Source organism: Sciurus carolinensis, chromosome X (genome assembly GCF_902686445.1).
Source record: "Sciurus carolinensis chromosome X, mSciCar1.2, whole genome shotgun sequence".
Taxonomy (NCBI): domain Eukaryota; kingdom Metazoa; phylum Chordata; class Mammalia; order Rodentia; family Sciuridae; genus Sciurus; species Sciurus carolinensis.
This window is the reverse complement of record NC_062232.1, coordinates 84,205,099-84,229,369: the sequence shown is the minus strand read 5'-3', so window position 1 is coordinate 84,229,369 and position 24,271 is coordinate 84,205,099. Positions and strand designations below refer to the sequence as shown.

Below are 24,271 nucleotides of genomic sequence, written 5' to 3'. Positions count from 1 at the left end.
CTTGCCTTGCAAGCACAAGGCCCTGGGTTCGATCCCCAGCACCGCAAAAAAAAAAAAAAATTAAAACTAGAACTACCATACGATCCAGCAATCCCCCTATTGGGTATACATTCAAAGGAATTGAAATTAGTATGTCAAAGAGACATTTGCACTCCCATGTTCATCACAAACTCCCATGTTCATCACAGTACTATTCACAATAGCCAAGAAATGGAAACAACCTAAGCGCCCATCAACTGATGAATGATCAAAGGAAATGTGATATATGTGCACAATGGAATACTATTAGCCATTAAAAAATAATTAAATCCTGTCACTTCTGACAACATGGATGGAACTGGAGATCATTAAGTTAAATGAAATAAGTCAGGCACAGAAAGTGCCACACGATCTCACTTAAATCTAAAAAAATGATCTCATATAAGTTGAGAATATAATAATGATTATCAGAAGCTGGGTAGAATAGGCAGAGAAGGAATGTGAAAGGTTGATCAAGGAGGACCATGATAGATAGGACAAGAAGCTCTGGTGTACTTTCACACAGCGTGGTGACTATAGATAATAAAAAATACTGCATATTTCAAAAAACTAGAAGAAAAGATTTTGAAACTTTTCACCACAAAGAAATGATAAATGTCACACACGGCACAAGATGGCTGGAGAAGCAGCACCCCGAGCTGTCAGACATTTTGCCACAGCCAAGGTGCCCTCTGGCTGGCCGGGAGTTGTATTCGGGTGGCCCGGAAGCCCGCAGGAGCTGGGTGGCCGTGGCTGAGACGAGGCTGGCCTTGCACGGGTGCCGGAGCTCATGGCCGAGGCACCCAGGATGGCCGGCCCACGATGCCAAATGTCGGGCTGCCACAGTGGCTGCAGAAGCACCAGGGGTCCCTGCAATTGGACCAGGTGTGGGCGGGAGGCTAGTCAGTCCGGGGTCTTTTTTTTTTTTTTTTTTTTTTTTTTTTTTTTTTTTTTTTTTGGTACTGGGGATCGAACTCAGGGCCTTGTGCTTACGAGGTAAGCACTCTACCAGCTGAGCTATCTCCCCAGCCCAGTCCGGGGTCTTGAAGGTGGGAGACCAGAAGGTGCCAGTGGCCGTTCTCGTACCCGGTGACTTAGGATTTTAAAAGTAATTTGCCAATGGTTCTGAACAAATACAGTTCTTTTATCCCAGGTGTGTCATTTTGAAGACTGACATTGCACTTTTATCTTTGAGGATGAAGGAAATCTTTGGGAAAGTCTGTATTTTATCTAAAGTATGACTCCTCAGACTGAAAAATCTAAGGGCCCATACAACATAGTAGACATTGGTGGAAACATTTACACCCAGTCAGCTTGAAGAGTATCAAAGGAACCCTACCACTGAGAAATCAAGATGGCAGTCCAGCTATGGGGAAATGAGGAAAATGGTTTAATACAGGAGTGCTGTGATTATATACAACCAAGACAGGATTCTTTTAACATGGATTCCATGAAATGAATGAAAGAAGATACAGGTTTCTTACCCAACACAAATGGACAGTGGATTTGATTTTCTAAAGACTTTTGTATTATTAAAACCTGTGCATTTTTGACCTTTGGAGAAGACAGCACGGTAGTTTGCATACTTGGAATTTTTTGAAGTTTGATTTTTTAAACACAACCTCGTAGAATGTTAACTTTAATAAAATTTCTAACACTTAAAAAAAAGAAATGATAAATGTTGGGGAAAATGAAAAAAAGTGGAAATACTGGGTAAAAAAAGGAACTCATGATGAAATCTCCTTATTTGAAATTTTCTTCTCTATTGTATCACAGGTGAATAGCATATTAATGGTATCACACTCTACTGAAGGGACCAGTGACTATTACAGGATTGGGATCAGAGCAAAGATAGCAGAAATGTGGTTTCTATTAAGATAACAAAATATATTCTATATTTTGGGCATGTAGAAAATATGAGTAAAAAATAGAAGTAATGACCAATCCTCTGCTGAGCAATAACCTCTATGAGGCTTGTTCCTGAGAAACTGTAGTAGACAGGGACAAGCCTAAATTCGGACTTGGGGAATACAAGAGGAGCAGATACAGTCATCCATCTGCTTCTGTGTGGAAGAAATTTGTCATTAGATTTCCTCCATTCCTTATCACACCTTTTATAATAAGTATTATCACTGTCCTACCTACAAGGGAGGGAAAAGTTGGTTAGTGAGAGTTGATTTGTGATTTGCTACAGAACACAATAGTAGGAAAACTGAAACCAGGAAATCAAATACTGGACTTATATTAAAGCCCAAGTTATTTTTAAATGTCTCCTGGAGCCTCCACTGTAACTAATGTTGTCTTAACACTGATCAGTTCAGAGGTTGGAGTTCTAAGACCTCCAAATATTTCTCATTAACTTTTTAAATACTGAACCATATGACTTCCTTAATCATAACCATCTAATTGAAAAGTAGTTTTCTTACAAAAACATAAAATGTACACGTAAAACTGGGAAGAAAATTGACACATATATTACAGACAAAATATTATTGTTCTAACATAGAAATAACTAAAAAGTAAGAAAATGATATCAAACTAGAATTCACATTAAGAGCAACAGAGCTGGGTGCACACTCATAATCCCAGTGACTTGGGAGACTGAGGCAGGAGGATCACGAGTTTAAACCCAGCCTCAGCAACTTAGTGCAGCCCTAAGCAACTCAGCAAGACCCTGTCTCTAATAAAATATGAAAAAGGGCTAGGGATGTGGCTCGTTGGTTAAGCGCCCCTCAGTTCAATCCCTGGTACCAACAACAACAAAAAAAGAGCAACAGAAATATAAAACAAAGCCATATTATCTTTAGTAATTATAAAACAAAACTTGAGATAACATAGTAAATGATAATATAGATTTTTGGAAGTGTAAAGGCAGAAGATGTACTATTTTTTTGGATGAGAGGAGTGTTGGGAAACGAGCCCTTCTCATATACTGTGGGTTTTCACATCAAGCTTCTATGAGTTTAAATTTCACTTGGCAAAATCCATTCAAATTTAAGATGTTCATACTATTTGTATAATATTTTACATGTTTATGCCACTTTAGGAAACTTTGATAATAGAGAGAGGGTCCAGCACAGCATGGAACCCTTTAGATACTCTTTATGCCTGATATTCTTACTCACATTGACTCTGCTACCAAGGATTAGGCAATACATTTTTTCCCAGTGTGCTAACAAAATATCCTACATGAAGGAACCCCTATAGAGACTGACACTCAGATCCCATAACTGTGCAATCCTTTCCCCCAGAGCCTCTATCTCACAAACCTCCTCCCCATGTTCCTTTTATGAGTTTGGCATTCACTCCATACCTAAAGCCCTAATGGAATTTGTAGTCAGCAATGGCCATGGTATTATTTCCTTGTTTGCAGGCTGACTCTGCTCTGCATTCATTGAAACTAAAGCTCTGTCACCACATTAAGATATTCAGTTTACACTTCCCTACACATAATCACACAGATGGAAAGGCTGGAAGGAGATCAAGGGACTTTATGCTCAATGAAGATGGAGGTATATTAATAGTGGTCCAGATATCTGCTGTAGGTCCCCAGTTGATACTTTTTCATGGATCCCAGTCTGCATGGGGTGGCAGGTACAAACACTCACCTTGTTCCATGTAAAATTGGAAATAAGTGTTTGGGATTGAGAAGAGGGCAATGGGAATTAGACTAGTGCTTTCAGGGTCTGGCATTTTAGGTGATACAGTTTGTTAAAACTGTTAACACTTCCACATGCTCTTCCTTTGAATTCTGGGAAGAGTAGGTTGGTTTTCTGCCTGAAGATGCAGAGTGCCAATTAATTGTGAACACTGAAGATGGTTGCCTACTATAGAGACCTGTTTAGTTGAGAGATGTATGAGTAAACCTTTCAGACAAAGTCTTGCCTGGGTATTTGGGATACTGAAATAAATAACATTAATTAGCATAAGCACTATTCGGACTTAAGGATTCTGAAATATGTGACATCAATTCCTTGTCATGTGGGCCTCTCCAAAGGTTGCTTTAATGTTCGCTAACATGTCAGTTAGCTTTCCCCAGAACAAATTGGGAGGGGCAACACCTTTTTTGACACAGTCTCTAAAGTGGCACATTGTCATTTTTATTCATTTTTCTAAAATTATTCCCACTTCCTATAAGCACCTAATTCAAAGCAAATCCTCATTTCCTCAAACCCTCCACAAAATCAAAAATATGAATCCCAAATCCTAAAACATGTCAATTCTAACACACCCTTACTATAACACCCCTTGAATCTCCACCATTTATATTCTCCTTCACTGCAGTGAGTAAAAATTCAACTTGGTTGGCTATAGGTATGTTCCTTATGGTTGTGTGGTTAGAGAATACTGAAAGCAGGTATACTCAAATTTTTTTGGCTGGAGAACATAGAAGAATGGACCAAAATTGGTTGGACACTCCAGGGTGGGAAAGCAGAGCTGTCTTAACCTCATTACTCCTTTTTCAATCAGTATTTGGGTTCCATGCTGATCAGTAATCTGCAAGGGGTAGAGTCTATCACAGATGACTATACCAATGTGGAGGCAGACTGTTGTATGGTGTTGAAAGGAGTGTGGGGTGAAAGAGCTGATTAGGATAGAAGACAAACAAATGGCAGCTATGGCCAAAAGCATCCAACTGCACCTTCTCTGTTCATTTCTCTGGACCCTGGTACACTCTGCTTAGGTAAATGGTGGGAGGAAGACTGGCACTATGGAACTCAAATGAGCTTAACTCCAAAAAGAGGTATTATTTTCCTATTTTATTTCCCTTTCTGACCATCATGTACAAAGACATCAAATACATGGACATCTATGATTAGTTTCACTTCTTACAAAGGTTGTTGGTGGGGGTGAGTAGTTAACCTACCTCAATGGCCCATAAGAACCCTCAAACTTCTGTTGGGAAGGAGCCCAAGAAGCAGTAGCAGGAAATCCAGGGGTATATCTTTTGCCATTCTTCATCTCCTACTAATTTGAGTGTCTTTCCTCAGAATATCTCTGCCTTCTGGTTATTACTTCCATTCCTAATACACTCTCCTAGAACTTGTCTCCAAACTGATCCCCTTACCCCTGGATTCCTATCTTTAGTCCTCACCCTCAGCCCTAGTGCACAGTTGTATATCTCCCTAAATATGGATTCCACTGACTTTATTTGACTTCTCAGGTGACTTTAAGGCCATCATTTTCTTAGTGATTGCTGAATTGCATTCTAGGTACTACCCCTTATGATTCTATCTTCTGTAACCCCTTTCCTGGAGAAAGCTGGTGGCTAGATATGAACCCTCACCTCCTCAGTGGCCATATTTAAAGGCAGAAACTTCAAACCTACATCATACGAATTTAGACACTCTTCCCCACCCACCCTCATCAGAATAAAATGAATGTGGGAAGAGGTGTCTGGGTGTTCTTAGAAACCATAAACTTCATCTAAAACAGAAGGTGATATAATAGCAGGAGGACACAATATCAATGGATTGAGAAGGGGACTGATAAAGGCATGACCTGAGAACAACCAGTAGCCAGGGATCCTAGGATCTGATTTACTCCCCGCTCCTACCCTGGAGCAATATCATTGTTGAATATGAGATCTGCAGGAATGACTCATCTGTCTGGATTCTTGTTGGCAACTAGGAGTTTCTTGGTGCACAAATAAATCCTGAGTTATCACCCAATCCAATTCTTTTGTATTCAGCAGTACATTATTGCATTAGAGCTGACATAAAACACCAGAGACTGGGTGACTTAAACAACAATAATGTATTTTATTTCAATTCTGGAAACTGGAGTCCAAGATTAAGGTGTTGGTATGTTTTCCTGAGGCTTCACTTCTTGGCTTGCAGATGACTCCCTTCTTGCTGTCTCTTTACATGGTCATCCCTCTGTGCATGTAAATATCTAATCTTGTGTGTCCTAATCTCTTCTTATAAGGACACCAATGAAATTGGATTAGAGCATATTCTGAAACATCATTTTAACATAATTACCTCTTCAATAGTCCTATCTTCAAATATAGTCACATTGTGGGGCACCAGGAGTTAAGGTTTCAACATACAAATTTGAGGGAAACAAAATTTAGTACATAAAAATTGGTGATAACAAAGCACAGAGGAAATGACTTGTCCAAAGTTTTAGTGAAGAAGGTTCTCCCATTTCTAGACAATTATCTCCTAAGTCAGGCAAAGGCCCTGATCTTGCCCAACATTCCTCTTATCAACAGTCTTACTCTATTTAGCAAACTTTATCTAATGATTTATCTGAAATTGCTACCAGTTTTCTTCCTTGGAGCACGTATGCTCTTCCTCACAATAGATTTTCTTTCTTCAAATTTTTGCTCCAGCTTATTTATGGATGCCACAAACCTCTGAAAAGGAAGTATATCCTTATTCACATCATCCACAGTGAGATGGAAGATAAATGACTGAGTCCATGAAATGAGAATGCTCTCTGATTATGGATTGGATTGTGTCATCCCGCAAAAAGGTGTAAGTTGAAGTTCTCAGCCACGGTACCTCAGAATGTCACTTTATTTAAAAATAGAATTGCTGTAGTTGTAATTAGTTAAGATGAGGTCATATTATATAAGACCCAGTCAAATATAACCAGTATCCTTACAAAAGGATAAAATGTGTATAGAGACACACATCAAGTGAGGATCATGTGAAGAAACACAAGGAAAAGACAGATGCCACAGGGAAAAGATAAATTAAGAAAACTGACCTCAGAAACTACCTGTGAGGTATACTCTTCATAGTTTTTTGGCTAAAGAACATAAACAGAAGGAATCAACTGTGCTCACACCTTGTTTCCAGATATCTAGCTTCTATAACTTCGAGAAAACCCATTTTCCATTGTTTAAGCCACTCTGTTTGTGTGCTTTATTATGGAAACTGTCAACCTAACTAATATTCAGAGATTTTTCCAAAGAATAGTGATAATTATTTGAGGTTACTTTAACATTGCAATGGCAATACATATGCCACAAACTATGAACACATCCAAGGAGGTTAAAGAAAGGGAAGTTTTTAAAGGCAAAAATGAGGATTATTATGTAAGATGTTGTGAAATGATAATCCTTGCCTGCAAGGATTTATAACACAGATGGTGCCAGTCCAAGGTTGCACAGACAGTTGTGGAGCAGATGACCTTATAGAAGTATTCCTTGCATGAGGTTGTAATGGCCTTTGTTCAAGGTTGTGATTCTGGCAGTGTTTTGTGATAGTTACTACCAGGAAGCTGCATAAGAACCATAACCTCCCAGCTTTATTTTGTATTAGGGTTGACACGAATAACTCCATTTTGATTCAGACAACTTTCGCATTGCCCTGGAAAATTATTTCTTCTTCAAATACACCTTTTCTGCATAGTTCCACGTTACCCTCAGAATACTGGGGGAATGTTGTTCAGTGTCAGGGAAAGTAACTATTCACAAAAGGTCTGTGGCTCTGAAGGCCCAGACAACCCTTGGCATGCCCAGCATCAGTGGGAACTTATGTGCCCTAAACCTTTCCACCTATCTTTTGTCAGCAAGGTGGTCAGGCTCTGGTAATAGACTACCTCTGTTTTATTCTAGGCTCTGTCATTCACTAGCTCTATGATCTTATACAACTTAACCTTGTGCTATCCCTCATCTGTAAAAAGAGGCATGTAATACAACCAATCTTGTGGTGGTGTTTTAAAGATTAAATGGGCTGATTTCATTATAGATCATATAACTGAAGTTCACATTTTCAGTGTAATCTCTCTTGTACACAGTATGATTAGTCTATTTTTTGCATAGGAGTATGGTGCTAGAACATGCATCTAAAAGTGAAGAAGCAGATCATACATTCCAGATTCTTTTTTTTTTTTTTTTTTTTTTTTTTTTTGCGGTGCTGGGGATTGAGCCCAGGGCCTTGTGCTTGCAAGGCTAGCACTCTACCAACTGAGCTATATCCCCAGCCCCCCAGATTCATTTTGTTGTGATATGTGTCCTCCCAGGATCTGACTTAAGAGATTATCCTGATTTAGGGGAAAGCACTTAAGGTAACCTATCAGCTAGTACTAAAGGTCAAGAAGTCCATGCCAATGGTGAACTCTACAGCTGGGAATCTTCCAAACTAGTGTTTAAGCTTTGAGTTTACCTGAAGAAATTGGCAATACATAGACTTCAGTTACCAAAGCTCTCTATCCCCTCTCCAAAACTAGGATGTGAGGTCTTGAGGTGCGGCTGAATATGAGAGTGTCTTCTTACACTTCCAGAAAATGTTCCCCTCAAAACACTTCCCTCATAACTACTTAACCTACTGCTAAGGTCCCTTGCCTTAAGAGGGTGGCTGCAACTCCAGTACAGAACACACAATGGTCAGCCACAGTTCTTTGCTCAACCCCAGTCCCTGGCCGAATTCATCATATGGCCAAGGCACTGTGAGGCTCCAAGGAACATGCCTTATAAGAGCCACCACTGGTACTATAGATTAGTGGATGTCAGGGCCAGGGTCATGAGAGAAATGGGACTGACTGCTTATAGGTATAGGATTTTCCTTTTAGGGTGATAGAAATTTTATTGAATTCAATTGTGGTGATAATTTCAAAACATAATGAATATACTAAAACACTGAGTTGTGCATTTTAGAATAGGGAATTTTGTCATGTGAATTATATCTCAATAAAAACACAACAGGCGATCTTAGAGAATGTACCTAAATTTTCACAGACTGCTGTTAGAAATATTGACATTATAGGCACTACAGGAAAGGGTTCAGAAGGAAATAAGAAACATGGTTTTGGAACTTGGAAGAAAGGGTATTCTTGTTTTATGGTGACAGAAAGCTCAGCTAATTGTGTCCTACCTTTGGACAGGAAGCAGAACTTTAAAGAATGAACTTGAATATTTATTTGAGATTTCCAAGAAAAAAGTTGAAAATGTGACCTGGTTTTATCTTGTTGTTTACAGTAATATACAGTAATAAAGAAACAAATTGAGAAAAGAGCTATTAAGCATGAAGGAACCAAGACTTCATGATTTGGGAAATTCTTAGTCTGTTCAGATTACACAAGATGCTGAAATTAGATTATCAGAACATAGTGTCCTAAATAGAACGTCAGTGATATGGCTGGAAAATGTTGCTGGAGCTTTGAAAAGATAAAAAGGTCAGAATGTTAAAATTTAAAATTTATATTAGGCATTTGATTCATAAATCCCATATCAGCTGTCCAGAAATAGATATAGGAATTAATTATTCAGGGAAGATGTGTGAAGGATCCTCTTGTCAAATGGAATGAACATATACGGTAGAAATAAGATATTTTGAAAGAATGTTATACTAGTATAAATACTGCCAACTTGAACTGAAAAGGACAGAGAGAGAATGAAATAAAAAATGAAATGAAATAAAGGAAGGCTGTTGGACTCCCAAAATTCTACACTTAGGAATCAAACTGATAGAAGTCTCTGCTGTAAACATACACTAACCTTCAAGAAAAAATGAAGACCAACTCTGAGAAAAAAGTCTTGGATCAAAATGGCAAGCCCACAGGAACAGAGGACAGAGCCTCCAATCAGATAGGAATATTCCCAGACCTTGAAACTAATGGAGTTTGGTTGGATTCCATTCTTCCTTTCAATTTCTACTATTTGGAGTAAGAGATGACTGAAGCAAGATACTATGCTGCTGATTTGGCTGATGGAGGAATGATAACTCTGGAAGCACTAATGGAAAATCCATTGCTTTGCTAAGGAATAAAGAATACAGAAAAAGAAGCTAGATGGATTCTCCCCTAGAATTTCCAGAAGGAGTGCGGTCCTGCTGACACCTTGATTTTTGACCCATTATAACTGATTTTGAACTTTTGACTTCCAGGATTTATAAGAGAATAAAGGCATGTTGTTTTAAGCTGAGAAGTTTTTGGTAATTGTTTACAGTAGCCATAAGAAAAGAATTCAGGAACCTTCAGAGATCAACTCCTCTAGTTGTTTTCAGTTCTCAAAACATCTTCCATCTCTGCTTCATCTCAAGCTACATAGCTTTGGTCTCTAATGTTTATGGCCTTCTGGAAATATTTCAGTTTTTGAAAAGTGGCTATATGGGATTAAACAATAAAATCACTGACTTAGTTCAGTACACCATTTTATATGTAAAGAAAAAGCTCAGAAAAGTAAAATGATTTTCCCTTACATACTCAACCAGAGAAGACAAATGAAAAAGTAAAACACAGGTTCTTACTCTCAATTAAATCTTCTAGTATCACACTGCTCTAGAATCAAGAAAGAAGACTGAAGATAAATTGTTGAGGAATAAATGAAATAATATATGTAAAAAGCTTAAAAGAGTCTCTGGCACATATACATGCACAAATATGAATTATTATTAATAAATATATAACATAAAATCTATTTTATGATGTATTATTATATATCATATTTATATTTTATGGAGCCTAATAAATGTTAATATATTATTATAATGTGTACCTGAATGCACACAGAATATTTTGGGAAGTAAACACAAAAATATCTGGTAATAGTTTCCTCTGGATATGGAAAATGAGACACAGGGTGAGAGAGAAACCATCTTCATTATATGTCATTTCTAACCATGCATGTGTTCCATTTATCTATCTATCCATCCTTCCATACTTCAATCCATTTATCCCTCTCTTTCTAAAGGATAAGCAGGACTAAATGGAATTAGCTTTTCTTGTTTAGTATCAAATTCCTATCTCCTCCATATGGAAGCTCAAGAGAACCAGTCCAATTCCTTAAGAAATCAAACATGTCAGATTTTAATTATAAAGTATAAAGCAAAGCTTCACTGTAGCACAATATCTGTATCCATCAACTCCTCCATGGTCTCCACAGAGATCCCTTTAAGCACAGTTTTCTCTTAAGATAATGTTACTTCCAATATTAAGATTTTTTAAATTGGTGGGCTGGGGTTGTAGCTAAGTAGTAGAGTGCTTGCCTAGCATGTTTGAGTCACTGGGTTTGATCCTCAGCACCACATATAAATAAAATAAAGGTACCATGTCCACCTACAACTAAAAATATTTTTTAAAAAGTTTTTTAAATTGAATTAATACTGGAAAATCAAATTAGAAAATCCAATTAGGCAAGGTTCTTTGCCTATTTATAATCTCTTCTTGAGACTATCCATTCATATGATTGGAACACTTGATTCATTCCACAGATTTTTTTGTGTGGCCCACGTCTAACCAAAGTGAAAGTATCACTCTGTTTACATTTCTTCGGTTTGAGAGTATGTATTTGTAACTTTTATTCTTCTTATAGTTACTTTGTAGTTTTATTCCATTGTGATCTGAGAAGATACATGATATGATTTCAGTTTTTTAAAATTTATTGAGACTTGATTTGTGGCATAACTATGATCTATCCTAGAGAATGTTTCACGTGCTAATGAGAAGAATACATACTCTGTTGCTATTAGATGAAATGATCTATAAATATGTCTTAGGTACATTTGCTCTATAGTATAGTCCACTTCAGATGTTTACTCATTAATTTTATGTCTGATTTATCTGTACATTGAGGAAAGTGGTTATTAGAGTTTCTCTCTCCCTTTAGACCTAATATTTACTTTATATATTTGGATGGTCCCATGTTATGTGTGCACATATTTACAATTGGTATTATTTCTTGATAAATTGGTCCTTTTACTGATGCATAATGACCTTGTTTGTCTCTTTTTTACATTTTTTTAAAATTTAAAGTCTATTTTATATGATATGAATCCTGTCAGCTGCACAACATGGATGGAACTGGAGGTCTTTTTTTTTTTTTTTTTTTTTTTTTTTTTTTTTGCAGTACTGAGGATTAAACCCAGGGCCTTGTGCTTTCGAGGCAAACACTCTACCAACTGAGCTATATCCCCAGCCCAATAACTGGAGGTCTTTATGTTAAGTTAAATAAGCCAGATGCCCAACATTCTCACTTATTTGTGATAACTAATAAACCTATCTCATAGAAGAATGGAATGAAAGAGTGCTCACTAGAGACTGGGAAGGGCAGAGGTAGTAGGGATGGAAAAAGAGTTCAAAAGGGTACCAAAACACAGAGTGAAGGAATTACTTCTGGTTCTTCTTCAGCACTTCTGGACAATTATTGGATAAAACAATCTATATTTCAAAATGACTAGAAGACTAAAAAATCCCCAATACATAAAAATAATTAATGTTTGAATAGACAGAAATGCCTATTATCCTGATATATACATTGTATATATGTATTGAATTACTATTATGTGTCCTATAAAGATGTACTGATATTATATCTCAATTTTAAAATCACCCTGTTCAACTTACTGTGTTGACCATGTGAATCTACTGTCTGGGGAAATCAATTAGAAATTTACCATGGGACTATCTAAAATCAAATCTCATCTCTTAGGCAAAGTAAATTGTACACAGCTTCCCCCAATTCCCTGAAATGGTAAGGATATTTCTTCACCCAGTTAGGATATCTGATGATAAATCCTATTTTCCTCTGTTCATTCTAAATAAGTTCAAATTCAAATCTAGTTTTTTTCCCTAATTTCCTATACTGATTTTGGTAAGTTTCACTTTGCCTAGGAATGGGGTGAATATCTACAACTTCTGAAAATAAGACCGTGTCCTTGTGAACCTAGAACACTTGTCATTTGTGATGCTTAACTAGCTGATAATAATAACCTGGCAGTTGGAATCCTAGACTAGAAGTGGGAAAAAATATGGTGGTTGCCCCAGCTTTGAATACTTACATCATCTGTCAAAAATGGGGGGTTCTGCTGGCACAGTGGTACATGCCTGTAATCCCAGCAACTTGGGAGGTTGAGGTAGGAGGATCATGAGTTCAAAGCCAGCCTCAGTAACAGTGAGGTGCTAAGCAACTCAGTGAAATCCTGTCTCTAAATAAAATACAAAATAGGGCTGGGGATGTGGCTCAATGGTTGAGTGCTCCCGAGTTCAATTCCTGGCATCCCCCCACAAAAAAATGGGGTGTTCTGAGTCTAGAGATGTGTAAACAGAAGATTCATTTCACTATAAAACAGGACAAGGGGCCTGGGGTTGTGGCTCAGTGATAGAGTGCTCGCCTAGCACACATGAGGCCCTGGGTTTGATCCACAGCACCACATAAAAATAAAATAAAGGTATTGTGTCCACTTGCAACTTAAAATATGTATGCACATATAAATTAAAAAAAAAACAGGAGAAAGAATAATGCAAGTCAGTGACTGACCTAACTACCTAATGGTTTTGAGTTTGATATCACTATCAAAGACTCCAAGCCTAGCAAGATCACTTGAGCAAGAGAAAGTCTATGGAGACTGAGGCCTATCCTTAGCTGAATGCATACTAGCAGACAATAACAACTCTCATCTAGTGTCCATTTTGCATTCTGCTTCAAACCAAATGCTTGAACAGAAGTTAAGACCCTTACTATTGCCATATCTTTTTTTTTAATTATAAGAAAATTTAGGCCAGGCTCAGTGGCACATACCTATAATCCCAGCAGCTAGGGATGCTGAAACAGGAGAATTGCAAATTCAAAAACAGCCTCAGTAAATTAGCAAGGCCCTAAATGACTTATCAAGATCCTGTCTCAAAATTTAAAAAATAAAAAAGGACTTGGAATGTGGTTCAGTAGTTAAATGCCCCTGGATTCTATCCCTCATACCAAAATAATAAATTAATTTAATTATAGGAAAATTTAGTATCAGAAATGTGGTTCTATATCCTCTTTTTTTTGGTTGGGGGAGCATCACAGGATTGAACTCAGTCAACCACTGAGTCACATCCCCAGTCCGATTTTGTGTTTTATTTAGAGATGGAGTCTCACTGAGTTGCTTAGTGCCTCACTGTTGCTGAGGCTAATTTGAACTCTTTTTTTTTTAATTTTATTTTTTTTATTATTTTATTGTAAACAAATGGGATACATGTTGTTTCTCTGTTTGTACATGGCATAAAGGCATACCATTTGTGTAATCATAAATTTACATAGAGTAATGCTGTTTGATTCATTCTGTTATTTTTTCCCTTCCCCCCCACCCCTCCCCACCCCTCTTTTCCCTCTATACAGTCCTTCCTTCCTCCATTCTTGCCCCCCTCCCTAACCCTAACTCTAACCCTAACACTAACCCCTCCCACCCCCCATTATGTGTCATCATCCACTTATTAGCGATATCATTCGTCCTTTGTTTTTTGAGATTGGCTTATCTCACTTAGCATGATATTCTCCAATTTCATCCATTTGCCTGCAAATGCCATAATTTTATCATTCTTTATGGCTGAGTAATATTCCATTGTATATATATACCACAGTTTCTTTATCCATTCATCAATTGAAGGACATCTAGGTTGGTTCCACAATTTGGCTATCGTGAACTGAGCAGCTATGAACATTGATGTGGCTGTATCTCTGTAATATGCTGATTTTAAGTCCTTTGGGTATAGGCCAAGGAGTGGGATAGCTGGGTCAAATGGTGGTTCCATTCCAAGTTTTCTAAGGAGTCTCCACACTGCTTTCCAGAGTGGCTGCACTAATTTGCAGCCCCACCAGCAATGTATGAGTGTACCTTTCTCCCCGCATCCTCGCCAACACCTGTTGTTGCCTGTATTCTTGATAATCGCCATTCTAATTGGGGTGAGATGGAATCTTAGGGTGGTTTTGATTTGCATTTCTCTTAATTCTTGATTCTCCTGCCTCAGCCACTGGGATTACAGGCATGCGCCACCACACCTGGCTCTACATTGTCTCTTAACCTGTAATTCAGTAAAATTTCTGACTTCCTGGAGACCTTATACTCACACTCTGGTTAACCCCACAATTTTCACAGACCTCAGGAAAATGATTTTCCACAAAAAAAAAAATGCTAGCATGTGACATTATGCTGCCTGCTCAAACCAGAATGCTAGGAGTGATCAGCCAGTGAAGGAAAACTTAGGGCCCACCATTTCTCAAGTAGTAAGGGGATGAGACCTGGCTTCAGATGTTTCACAGAAGGAATTGAGGTTTCCTCGCAGCTCAGAAATTTATTAAGGGAAGGTGATTGGGCCATTTGGTGTTTATATATTTGACTCCTGTAGCTGTAGTAAGGAAGAGAGCTGCCTGCTTTGCTGGCTATAGGTAATGTTATCCCAGGAACATGCTGAACCCTCTCTTCTGGGTCCCTCTGTGCTGGGTCCAGCACAATTAGACTCTACTTCTGTTTCTTGTGCCTGAGCAGGAAGAATGACATTATTTAGGATCTCAGTATAGTACGGGCTAAATACTTGCTGATTGTGATGCATCAGAGTGATAAACTTCCAACCCAGTTCTGCCAACTCCCCATCAATGAAAAGAAGGCCTCCAGGGAAGTCTAGCAAAGACTCCTGCATGCCACGAACCAAACAGCATTTCAGAAACAAATGGATCCGCTGTTCTGTGAGCAGGGAAAAACAATGGAAAGGGGAATGAAAATTTATAATGCAATCTCTGCTCACTAAAGTTTTAAGTTAACTGAGTTATTAACCACTCTACCCACTCATTTCCATAAACCATATTAATGAGATTTCTGTAAGCTCTGTTTTGGAAGAGGGAATGCCATCAAGCTTCAAAAGATAAAGCATGATTAAAAGAAAGTGATCTAGGGCTGAGGGCCTAGCTCAATGGTAGAGTGTTTGCCTAGCATGCTCAGGGCCTTGGGTTTGATCCTAAGTACCATAAAAAAAGTTAACTAATAAATTTCTGTCTCTTCATAAGATTACTTAGATATCCATATGTGAGCTCATAGTGCATATTTGACCTAAGAAGAGGATTCTAGACATCATACCTGCAACTCCAAAGACACATGTTAAAGTTAGTGTAACAAGTTCAGACCATAATACCCAAACAAAACTCTGATAAGATGCTGCAGTTCAAAGCAAACTGGCCAAGTTAATTTTTTTCCATTCTTTAGTGGAACATGTTCTACAGTCTCACTATCAATCCCATGGAAGAGAGTAAGGGCCCACATGGTAGCTTAAAGCATGGGATAGAGACAGGTTTTTCCAACATATTCCAACATAGATCTTGGACTAAAGTTAGAGAATTACCAGTATGACTTAATAGGGTTGGTGGGATAATATATCACACCTTTGAGTTATTTTGAGTGTGGAGCCAACTTAAAACCATATATTCACTCCTCATATTGAAAGAGGTCCATTTCAACCCTGCACATAATAGATGAGGAAGCTAAAGCTAAAATATTTACCAAATTATCATGATGTTCCATTCCCCAGTCAAGTTTACCTATCCACCCCACATACTATCACCGCTCTTCCCCACCATTATCACAGGAACTCTTACCAATGATGCTACGAATGCAATTCCCTTTCTTGGCAATGTTCTGGAGCTGGACTATAAGAGATGCTGTATTTTCATTACTCAGAGCAGTGAGACCCATATTCTTGAGACCTTTATGAATTTCCTGAGAAACCTGTTCACTCACATTCTGCATAGTCTCTTCAGGCCTAGATAATGAAGGGTAGAAAACAGAGCAGTCCTACAATAGGGGCAAAGTCCAGAAAGCCACACAGCAAAGGCTAAGTTATTCAAGGGAGAATTCTATCTCCCTACCTCCAGCAAGTGAAATACTTTTGTTGTTACCTTCAAGATACCAATTAATTCATACATACTGTACCATATGCCAACTTCAAAGGAAACAAACTGGGCAAGGGTTTGGTTCCATTCTTGGATTCACTCAATTTTCTTTAGTTTTGTAAACTTTAAATCTGTTTTAAGATTTTCTTGGATATTTGTCATGGTTGTTTTCCCACTTATTCAATTAAATAGCAAATAGAGTAAGAAACGTTTTCTATCCCAAGCTTCAATATGACTTACCAAAGACTCCACCTATCTTTGTAGATGGTTCCCAAAAGTCTCTGTGTGGTTTGTAATGAATAATATTATATTGCCTACCTGTATCCAAAATGCCCCATTATTTTCCATTTAAGAAAGATTTATGAAACATACCTGGAGTTAAATTCCTCAGTCAGGGCCTTCGTTATGTATTTCAGTTTATCCACAAATTCAGAGGAGCTGAATAAAACACTGCCAGAGAAACTTTTTGCCACCAATAAGACTGAGGCCAGGATAGTTAAGTGGTGCAACTTGGACTCCATCTCTTGGAGCCGAATTCTGTCCATCAGCAGAGTCTGATGTGGTAGGAAAAAAAAAAAAAACCAAGCTGTCAGTAAAAGAGGCACAGAATACAAAATAAGAAGACAATGACCCAACACAGAATCCTACCTCAGGGAATTCTTCTTTTCCATGATCCCAGAGAAGGAGGTTCAAGTACCCCTGGTATAGTACCATTGTGAGACTGGGAGGCTCTGGCTTGTTTGGTTCCTGATCTGAAGATGAATATTCTATGCTGGAGGAGAAGCTGGGAAAGTCAGAACTTGGAAATGGTGTAGTGAGGTCTATGGCTGCTTTGGTTAGCCATTTTGTGGTAGAATTGAGAAGATCTATGAAAGAGAAGGAAATGTGTTTCTTCAAACTCCAAGGCTTGAAGATTAAGGTTTTGAAACATAACTCTTGGTGAATAAAGAAGTGATATTGTAGGTCTTTCTGATTTAGAGAAATGATCCTTATCCTTACTCCTTCCCTAAGGAATAAACTTTCTATTAAAAAAACAAAAACAAAAAAAGACAAAAAATCACTGTAAGGAAGCAAGCCCAAGGTCAAATTTTCCCCTCTCCTGCTCTTAAATTTTAAACATACTGGGCTGCTTGTCAAGGAGTTCCTGAAATTTAGCTCGTTCATACTGGACTGAATGTTCCTGGAGGTAGGGTTGAAGGCTCTGTATAGTATAGTTTACCACATCCATCTTCATCAGGCCCAGAACATGGAAGATGCTCCTGTCATAGGGAGAAACAGATTATTTACAGCATGAAAGGAAATTCTAGTATGGAGAGATGGAACTCAAACAAAGAATCATAAAATCATAGTACTTAGAGTTAGGAAAAGCCTTTAAGAAAATGGTCATATTACAGTTTATAGTTTGCTATGGTTTGAGTGTGTCCCCCAAAAAGCATGTGTTGAAAACTAAATCCTCAGTGCAACAGTGTTGGAGATGGGGCCTAATGGAAGGTGTTTTGCTCATGAGGACTTCACTGTCATGAATGGATTAACACTGATTGTAAAAGGGCTTGCGGCTGTGAGTTTGATCTCTGTTTCTCTCTGGCCATTTGATGTCTTGTACCATGGTATAATACAGAAAGAATACCATCAGCTGATACAATCCCTCAATCATAGACTTCCTAGCCTCCAGCACTGTAAGAAATAAATATCTGTTCTTTATAAACTACCCAACTTCAGGTATTCTATTACAGCAGCATAAAACAGACTAAGACACAAAGGCACTGGTCAGGGACCCAAGGTCACAGACTGAATTGGTGGCAGGGATAAGAACAGATACATTTGACCTCCTAGATACCAGGCCAGAGTTCATTGAACTGTAGTTACTTTGTCGTTTTAGAAAAAGGGTAATCAGGAGAAAGAATATCACCAATATACTAACAACTATATGTGGGTAGTTGGAATATAGGTTGTTGAATTTCTAACCCAATGGGAAAATCAGTTTGCTTTTGTGGGTTTTGGTTCTTCTAGCTAAGAAACAGGGATAACCTTCATTTCTGTTCCCTTATAGAGTTTGATTTGGACAAAGAGCAGAACATCTGGGAAAGGGTGGTTTGAAATTTATAGAAATAAGAATTACTGTACTTTAATGTCTTGACAGTATCATAATAAGTTGTCATGTCATAAATGGGGCCATAAATGTTCTAATGATCATGAAAGGAACCATGAGACACTATCCTTGGAAAATAAAATTCAACAGTCTAAGAAGAAAAGAGATGTTAGTCAGGTCTTCAGTACAGAAAAGCTAAACAAGATGGGAGTTATATCATAGTACCTGATTGAGAGTTTTCTAGCATGTTGTCCAGATTTCAGGAACAGTACATGTTATGATTTGTGTATGGTTTGCCTCTAAAACTCATGTGAAAATTTAATTTCATTGTGAGGTTTAAGAGGGTGGAAACTTAATCCAATTATAGTGTTTATAAGTAAGGTCTTTGGAGGTGATTAAGATTATATAAGTTTATCTGAGTGAAGCCCCAATATTTGACTATTAGTGGTTTTGTAAGGAAAAACAGTCAGGCTCAGTGGCACATGTCTATTATCCCAGTGACTCAGGAAGCTGAGGCAGGTGAATTGCGAGCTCAAAACCAGCCTCCCACTAAGCAACTCAGTGAGATCCTGTCTCTTAAGTAAAATACAAAATAGGGCTGGGAATGTGGTTTAGTGTTTTAGTGCCCCTGAGTTCAATCCTCAGTACCCACCCCCCCCAAAAAAAAAGGAAAGAAAGAAAGGCAAGGGCACATAATCTCTTGCTCATCATGTGGTACTTACACCAATTTTTGTCTCTGCCAAAAAGGCCATAACCATATGTAGCCCATTAACATTGGACCTCCAAGCATGAGGCAAAATAAAATTATTTTCTTTGTAAATTATCCAGTCTGTGGTATTGCACACAATAGTTACAGAAAACAGATTGAGACAGCATGTCTGAATTCCCACCTAAGCAATTGTACTGAATCTGTTATGCTCTTTAGTTTCTGCACTACTTCATCTCGAACTGGTGCACATAGCAGGCTCATCAAATTGAGAATGTAGTTGGAAAGATGATAAACATTCAGGGCTCCATGCTCTGCTTCCTGTTTGAGGAGATCCATGTCCAGAGCTTCTTCAATCTCATTTCTTAAACGATTCTGGCGTGGTAATAGCAGTGATAGCAAGATCTGCCCAGAAAAGAAAATCAAAGAAATCAAATTCCCTTTAAAATCATGAGCTCTCTTCAGTGAACAAAACTTTTAGGCCAAAGGTTTGACCATATATTGTTTTTTTGGTACTGGGGATTGAACTCAGGGGCACTCAACTACTGAGCCACATCCCCAGCCCTATTTTGTATTTTATTTAGAGACAGGGTCTCACTGAGTTGCTTAGTGCCTCACTTTTGCTGAGGTGGCTTTGAACTCCCAATCCTCCTGCCTCAGCCTCCTGAGCCACTGTGATTATAAGTGTGTGCCATCGCACCTGGCTTGACCATATTTTTTAGGGGGTCAGTAAAGTGGATCTCTAAATTTCTTAGTATTGTTTCTTTCTGCTTAGGGTATAATTACAATGCAAGGCTTCATTGGGTCATTTATAGTATTAATTATTTTCAAGGCAGAATGAGATAAAGATATGAACAAAAGCAAGGGTGTGATAAAAAGGAAGTGAAGGACATGAGAAATACAAAATTCACACCACAACAAAGGATAATGACATTTTAAGTTGTTTTATTCTAAAATGCAAGGATAGAATAACTCAAAAGTACAAGTTCCTGGTGAACAAGGACATTCTTATTCATCTCTGTGTTTCTGAAGCACATAAAACATAGTAAGAGTTCAGTAACAATTTATTTCATTGAAAGATATACGATGTTTTTACAGCAATATCCTAACTGTCCAGATTCATTTTGTACACATAAAAGGAGGTCACTCTGTACTATCCATGTTCAGAAAGTATGCTGCTTAGGATATTAGTAGCCATTGACAATCTAAGGGTCTAGGATGCCCAGGAACTTTAAGTCATCTAATGGAAGGAACCAGACACAGTGGTACATACCTGTAATCCCAGATACTGGGGAGGCTGAGATAGGAAGATTGTAAGGCCAGCCTGGGAAATATACCAAAACACTGTCTCAGAATGAAAAATAAAGTGAACTGGGGATAGAGTATAGTGGTAAAGCTACCCCCAGGTTCAAACTCCAGTGCAAACAAACAAACAAAAACAAACAAAAAAAAATGTAATGAAAGGAAGATTGATTACTCACCTCCTTAATATTTTTTAGAAGTTCAAGAGCACAAGAGAAGTCAGGAGGAGTACTTGATAACTGCTTACGTAGATGGTCCCAAAAAGCATTGTACATTGTCTCCACAAACCTGCTTTCCAGACTATGAAGAAGGTTAAATATTCAAATTCCTCTTTATTTAGAAAAATAAAATAGGATAATAATTTCCCAAACAGCATTTAAAAATCACAAAAAACCATTAAATCAACAGGCCAGGAGGAGCTATGTTTAGACTGGAGAAGGGTTGAATAAATTTAAGTTAGTCTCATATGCAAACATGGTCAAATCCTCTCACAAGGGCAACTCATAGTTCCAGAGATGCACTCTTTCTGCAATAGGAGCAACTATGAACTAGGGGCTGAGATCCTGAGTTCTGACCCTAGTTCTGCATCTAACCTAGATGCGGGACATTTCTATTTCCACATACTTACACCTTTGAACTAGGTGATCTTTTTCCTTTAGGCCTGAAATGTGGGGAAAGGTTTTCCTTCTTTATGATACTGAAAACTCTTTCAGATACTTCAAACTCAGTCAGCCCCAAAAAGAGCTCATTATTTTCTTGCTTCAAAACTATCCTTCATTTATATTTGGTCCTGAAAACCAGAAAGCTTAGCTTTTTCCCTGACAAAAATACTTTTTTTTTTTTTTTTGCAGTACCGGGGATCGAACTCAGGGCCTTGTGCTTGTGAGGCAAGCACTCTACCAGCTGAGCTATCTCCCCAGCCCAAAAATACTTTTTAAATAAAAAATAATGGTTTTGTTTAAAAAAATACAACAATACAAAAATAAATGAAATAAAATATCAAAATTCATCCTTTAACATGCCAATCTAATTTGTCATCAACTATTATCTGTCTGGTATATACTGGAGTCCTTAATTCCTTTCCCCTCATCCCTTTTACCCACTTAGTCACCAAATTCCAGAGATTCTGCTCCTTAAGTATCCCTGAAATCCATCCCACCCTACTACAATCTTCTACCTGGACTATTGCAACAGTCCTCTGTATAGCTACACTGCCACACACAGTCTTACTCCCACCATACAATGCCAAACTCAATAATTTTCCCCAGATATGAATCTGACTGTGATGGCATGCTCCTTTAAAGTCCTTCAGGAGCTCTCTACCACCAGCAGAACACGTGGTCTCTAATAACCTTCATAATCCTATTCTGCCACCTCTTCTAACATTTTGTGCTCCAATAGTAACAATCTACTAACAAGGAATACATAACTGTTTTCTACCATTCTATGCCTCTACAGAGACATTTCCTCTTAAAAGAGTCCTTCTCCCTAGATCATCTAAAAAGTACCTATTCATAACCCAGGATTAAATTCAAATATTGTTACCAGAAAAGTGTTCTCTGACATTCTCTAGGCAACTGAGCACTTAACATAAAACTCCATAACTAAATATGAGAGAATTTATCACTTTGCAAAATAACTAATTTACTATCTCCCCTATAGAAGCTTCTTGATGGCAAAGACAGCATCTTACCCATCTGTATGTACCCAGCATCCAAAAACTGCCTTCCACCTAATAAGTATTTAATAAATGTTTGTTAAACAAATGTATGACAATGCAGGTTCCCTTAAGAGCCTATTATTGTATAAATATATCAAAATAGATTCTACTGTCATGTATAGTTATAAAGAACACATACAAATTTAAAAAAAAGAATACAAAGAGCCTATCATTGTAATTAGTATTGTCTTATAAGCCCCAAAGTAAAATCAGTTGTCAATATCTATAGATAATAGATGACTCCAAACTCTATTTCAGCCTCTTTTCTAGTATACCTTGTGCATTACTATATTTGAAAAAGGCTGTTAGTAACAAAATAATGAAATTCAAGCTCTAGATATCGTTATTCCACCTGCATCATGTGTTTACACCTCACCAACACCACAGGCCCTAACCACTTAACAAATCTTCACTTTCCTACTTTTGCTTTTTTGTGCTAGTCTAATTCAGACTCCAGGGACTATGAATGCAATGAAGATGATGCTAGGAGATCTATGTTTTGGTGAAAAGTTCTTTCAGGGAAATTTCTTGGCCTGGGTCACCGCTGGAAACTGGCAAGACAAATCTAAGATGTGTGAAGATAAAGAGAACCACTGACAGAGCAAGGTGCTTCAGTAAGAGAGTCCCTAAAATAGAAACATAACAAAAGCATTTAAAGTGGTAAATTATAACTTTTACACAATATAGATTCTTATGAAGATTCTACCCATATATTAATAATCCATTAGAGGCATTCAGTTCAGATTTGCTGAATAACTCTTATCCATATTGAAATTTCAAAATAATTAAAAGAAACAAAAAAAGGCCTAAGTTTATTTTATCTTATTTATTTTTATTTCATTTTGTTTTATGGTGCCAGGAATTGAATCAAGAGCTTCACCATGCCAGGCAAGCACTCTATCACTGTGAGTCATATCCTCAGTCCCAAAGCCTAATTTTAGAAGGGTATTATCTATCAATGGGGTTCTGAATCTGATTCACTTATATCTTTATTAAATCAGTTATGAAGGAGAAATGTTCCATAAATTCTCTTATCACATGAAGAGTAGAGAATACCACTATTGGAAAAACAATTATTCATATGTACCTGTTTAATCTACAGACAACTGAAAGAAAGACTACTAGAAGCTATACCTTTCAAGTCTCTCTAAAATGATCTGAAATTCATTCTATATTTCTTTATTATATATTCTATATTTCTTTATTATTAACTGAGAGTCTGGAGTGAACATTTTGATGGTAATTGCACTGGTTTATTTCCTACATATCTACTTTAGCCCTTTTAAACTAATAATTACACTGATTGATCTGCTGTTTCATTTGTTGATACTACTTAAGACATAAACAAACATTAAAGTCATTCATAAAATGCTTCAAAAATGTTCAAAAACCTTTGTGCTATGTACCTATGCCAGGAAATATGAAACAGAAAAATTAGAGTCTGTACCTGTTTGAAGGTAAATTTTTATCTTCCATGTAGATATCTTTGTTCACCACATCATGAACAATGCTCAGGTTGGAAACTTTACCTGTCTCCGTAAGAGGAGTGACAAAAAGTGCTTCTGGTTGACTCTCTAGAAAAAAAGTATAGCAGTCATCAAAAGGGAATCCACACAAAGGAGAATTTGTACTTTATTAAGAGATTCATTAAGACAAGTAAGGAAAGCCTTCAAATTTAGATTCATCAACTGAATCTTACACAGATTAACTCAATCACTTCAGTATTGGGGGTTTTTTGAGTTCTGCCTTTTAACAGCATTGAAAACTCAAGAGAAATCAGGCATGAGAAGAAGTTAGTTTATGAAAAACGGAAAGTGAAACTGCCTTCAAAACCTTCCATTTGAA

At 37.5% G+C, this 24,271-nt stretch overlaps 1 protein-coding gene across 1 annotated transcript; it reads right to left on the bottom strand.

Moving 5' to 3' along the window:
• Positions 1-636: 636 nt before the first annotated feature.
• On the bottom strand, positions 637-23,971 carry LOC124971578 (T-complex protein 11 X-linked protein 2-like). Its single transcript, XM_047535279.1, has 10 exons — positions 23,874-23,971; positions 20,886-21,006; positions 19,589-19,809; positions 17,732-17,868; positions 17,258-17,475; positions 16,982-17,163; positions 16,316-16,479; positions 15,180-15,410; positions 4,551-4,603; positions 637-888 (listed from the first exon to the last, which is right to left on the bottom strand). The coding sequence occupies exons 1-10, from the start codon at positions 23,900-23,902 to the stop codon at positions 637-639; spliced, it is 1,608 nt and encodes a 535-aa protein (XP_047391235.1). The 5' UTR covers positions 23,903-23,971.
• Between the last annotated feature and the right edge of the window lie 300 nt (positions 23,972-24,271).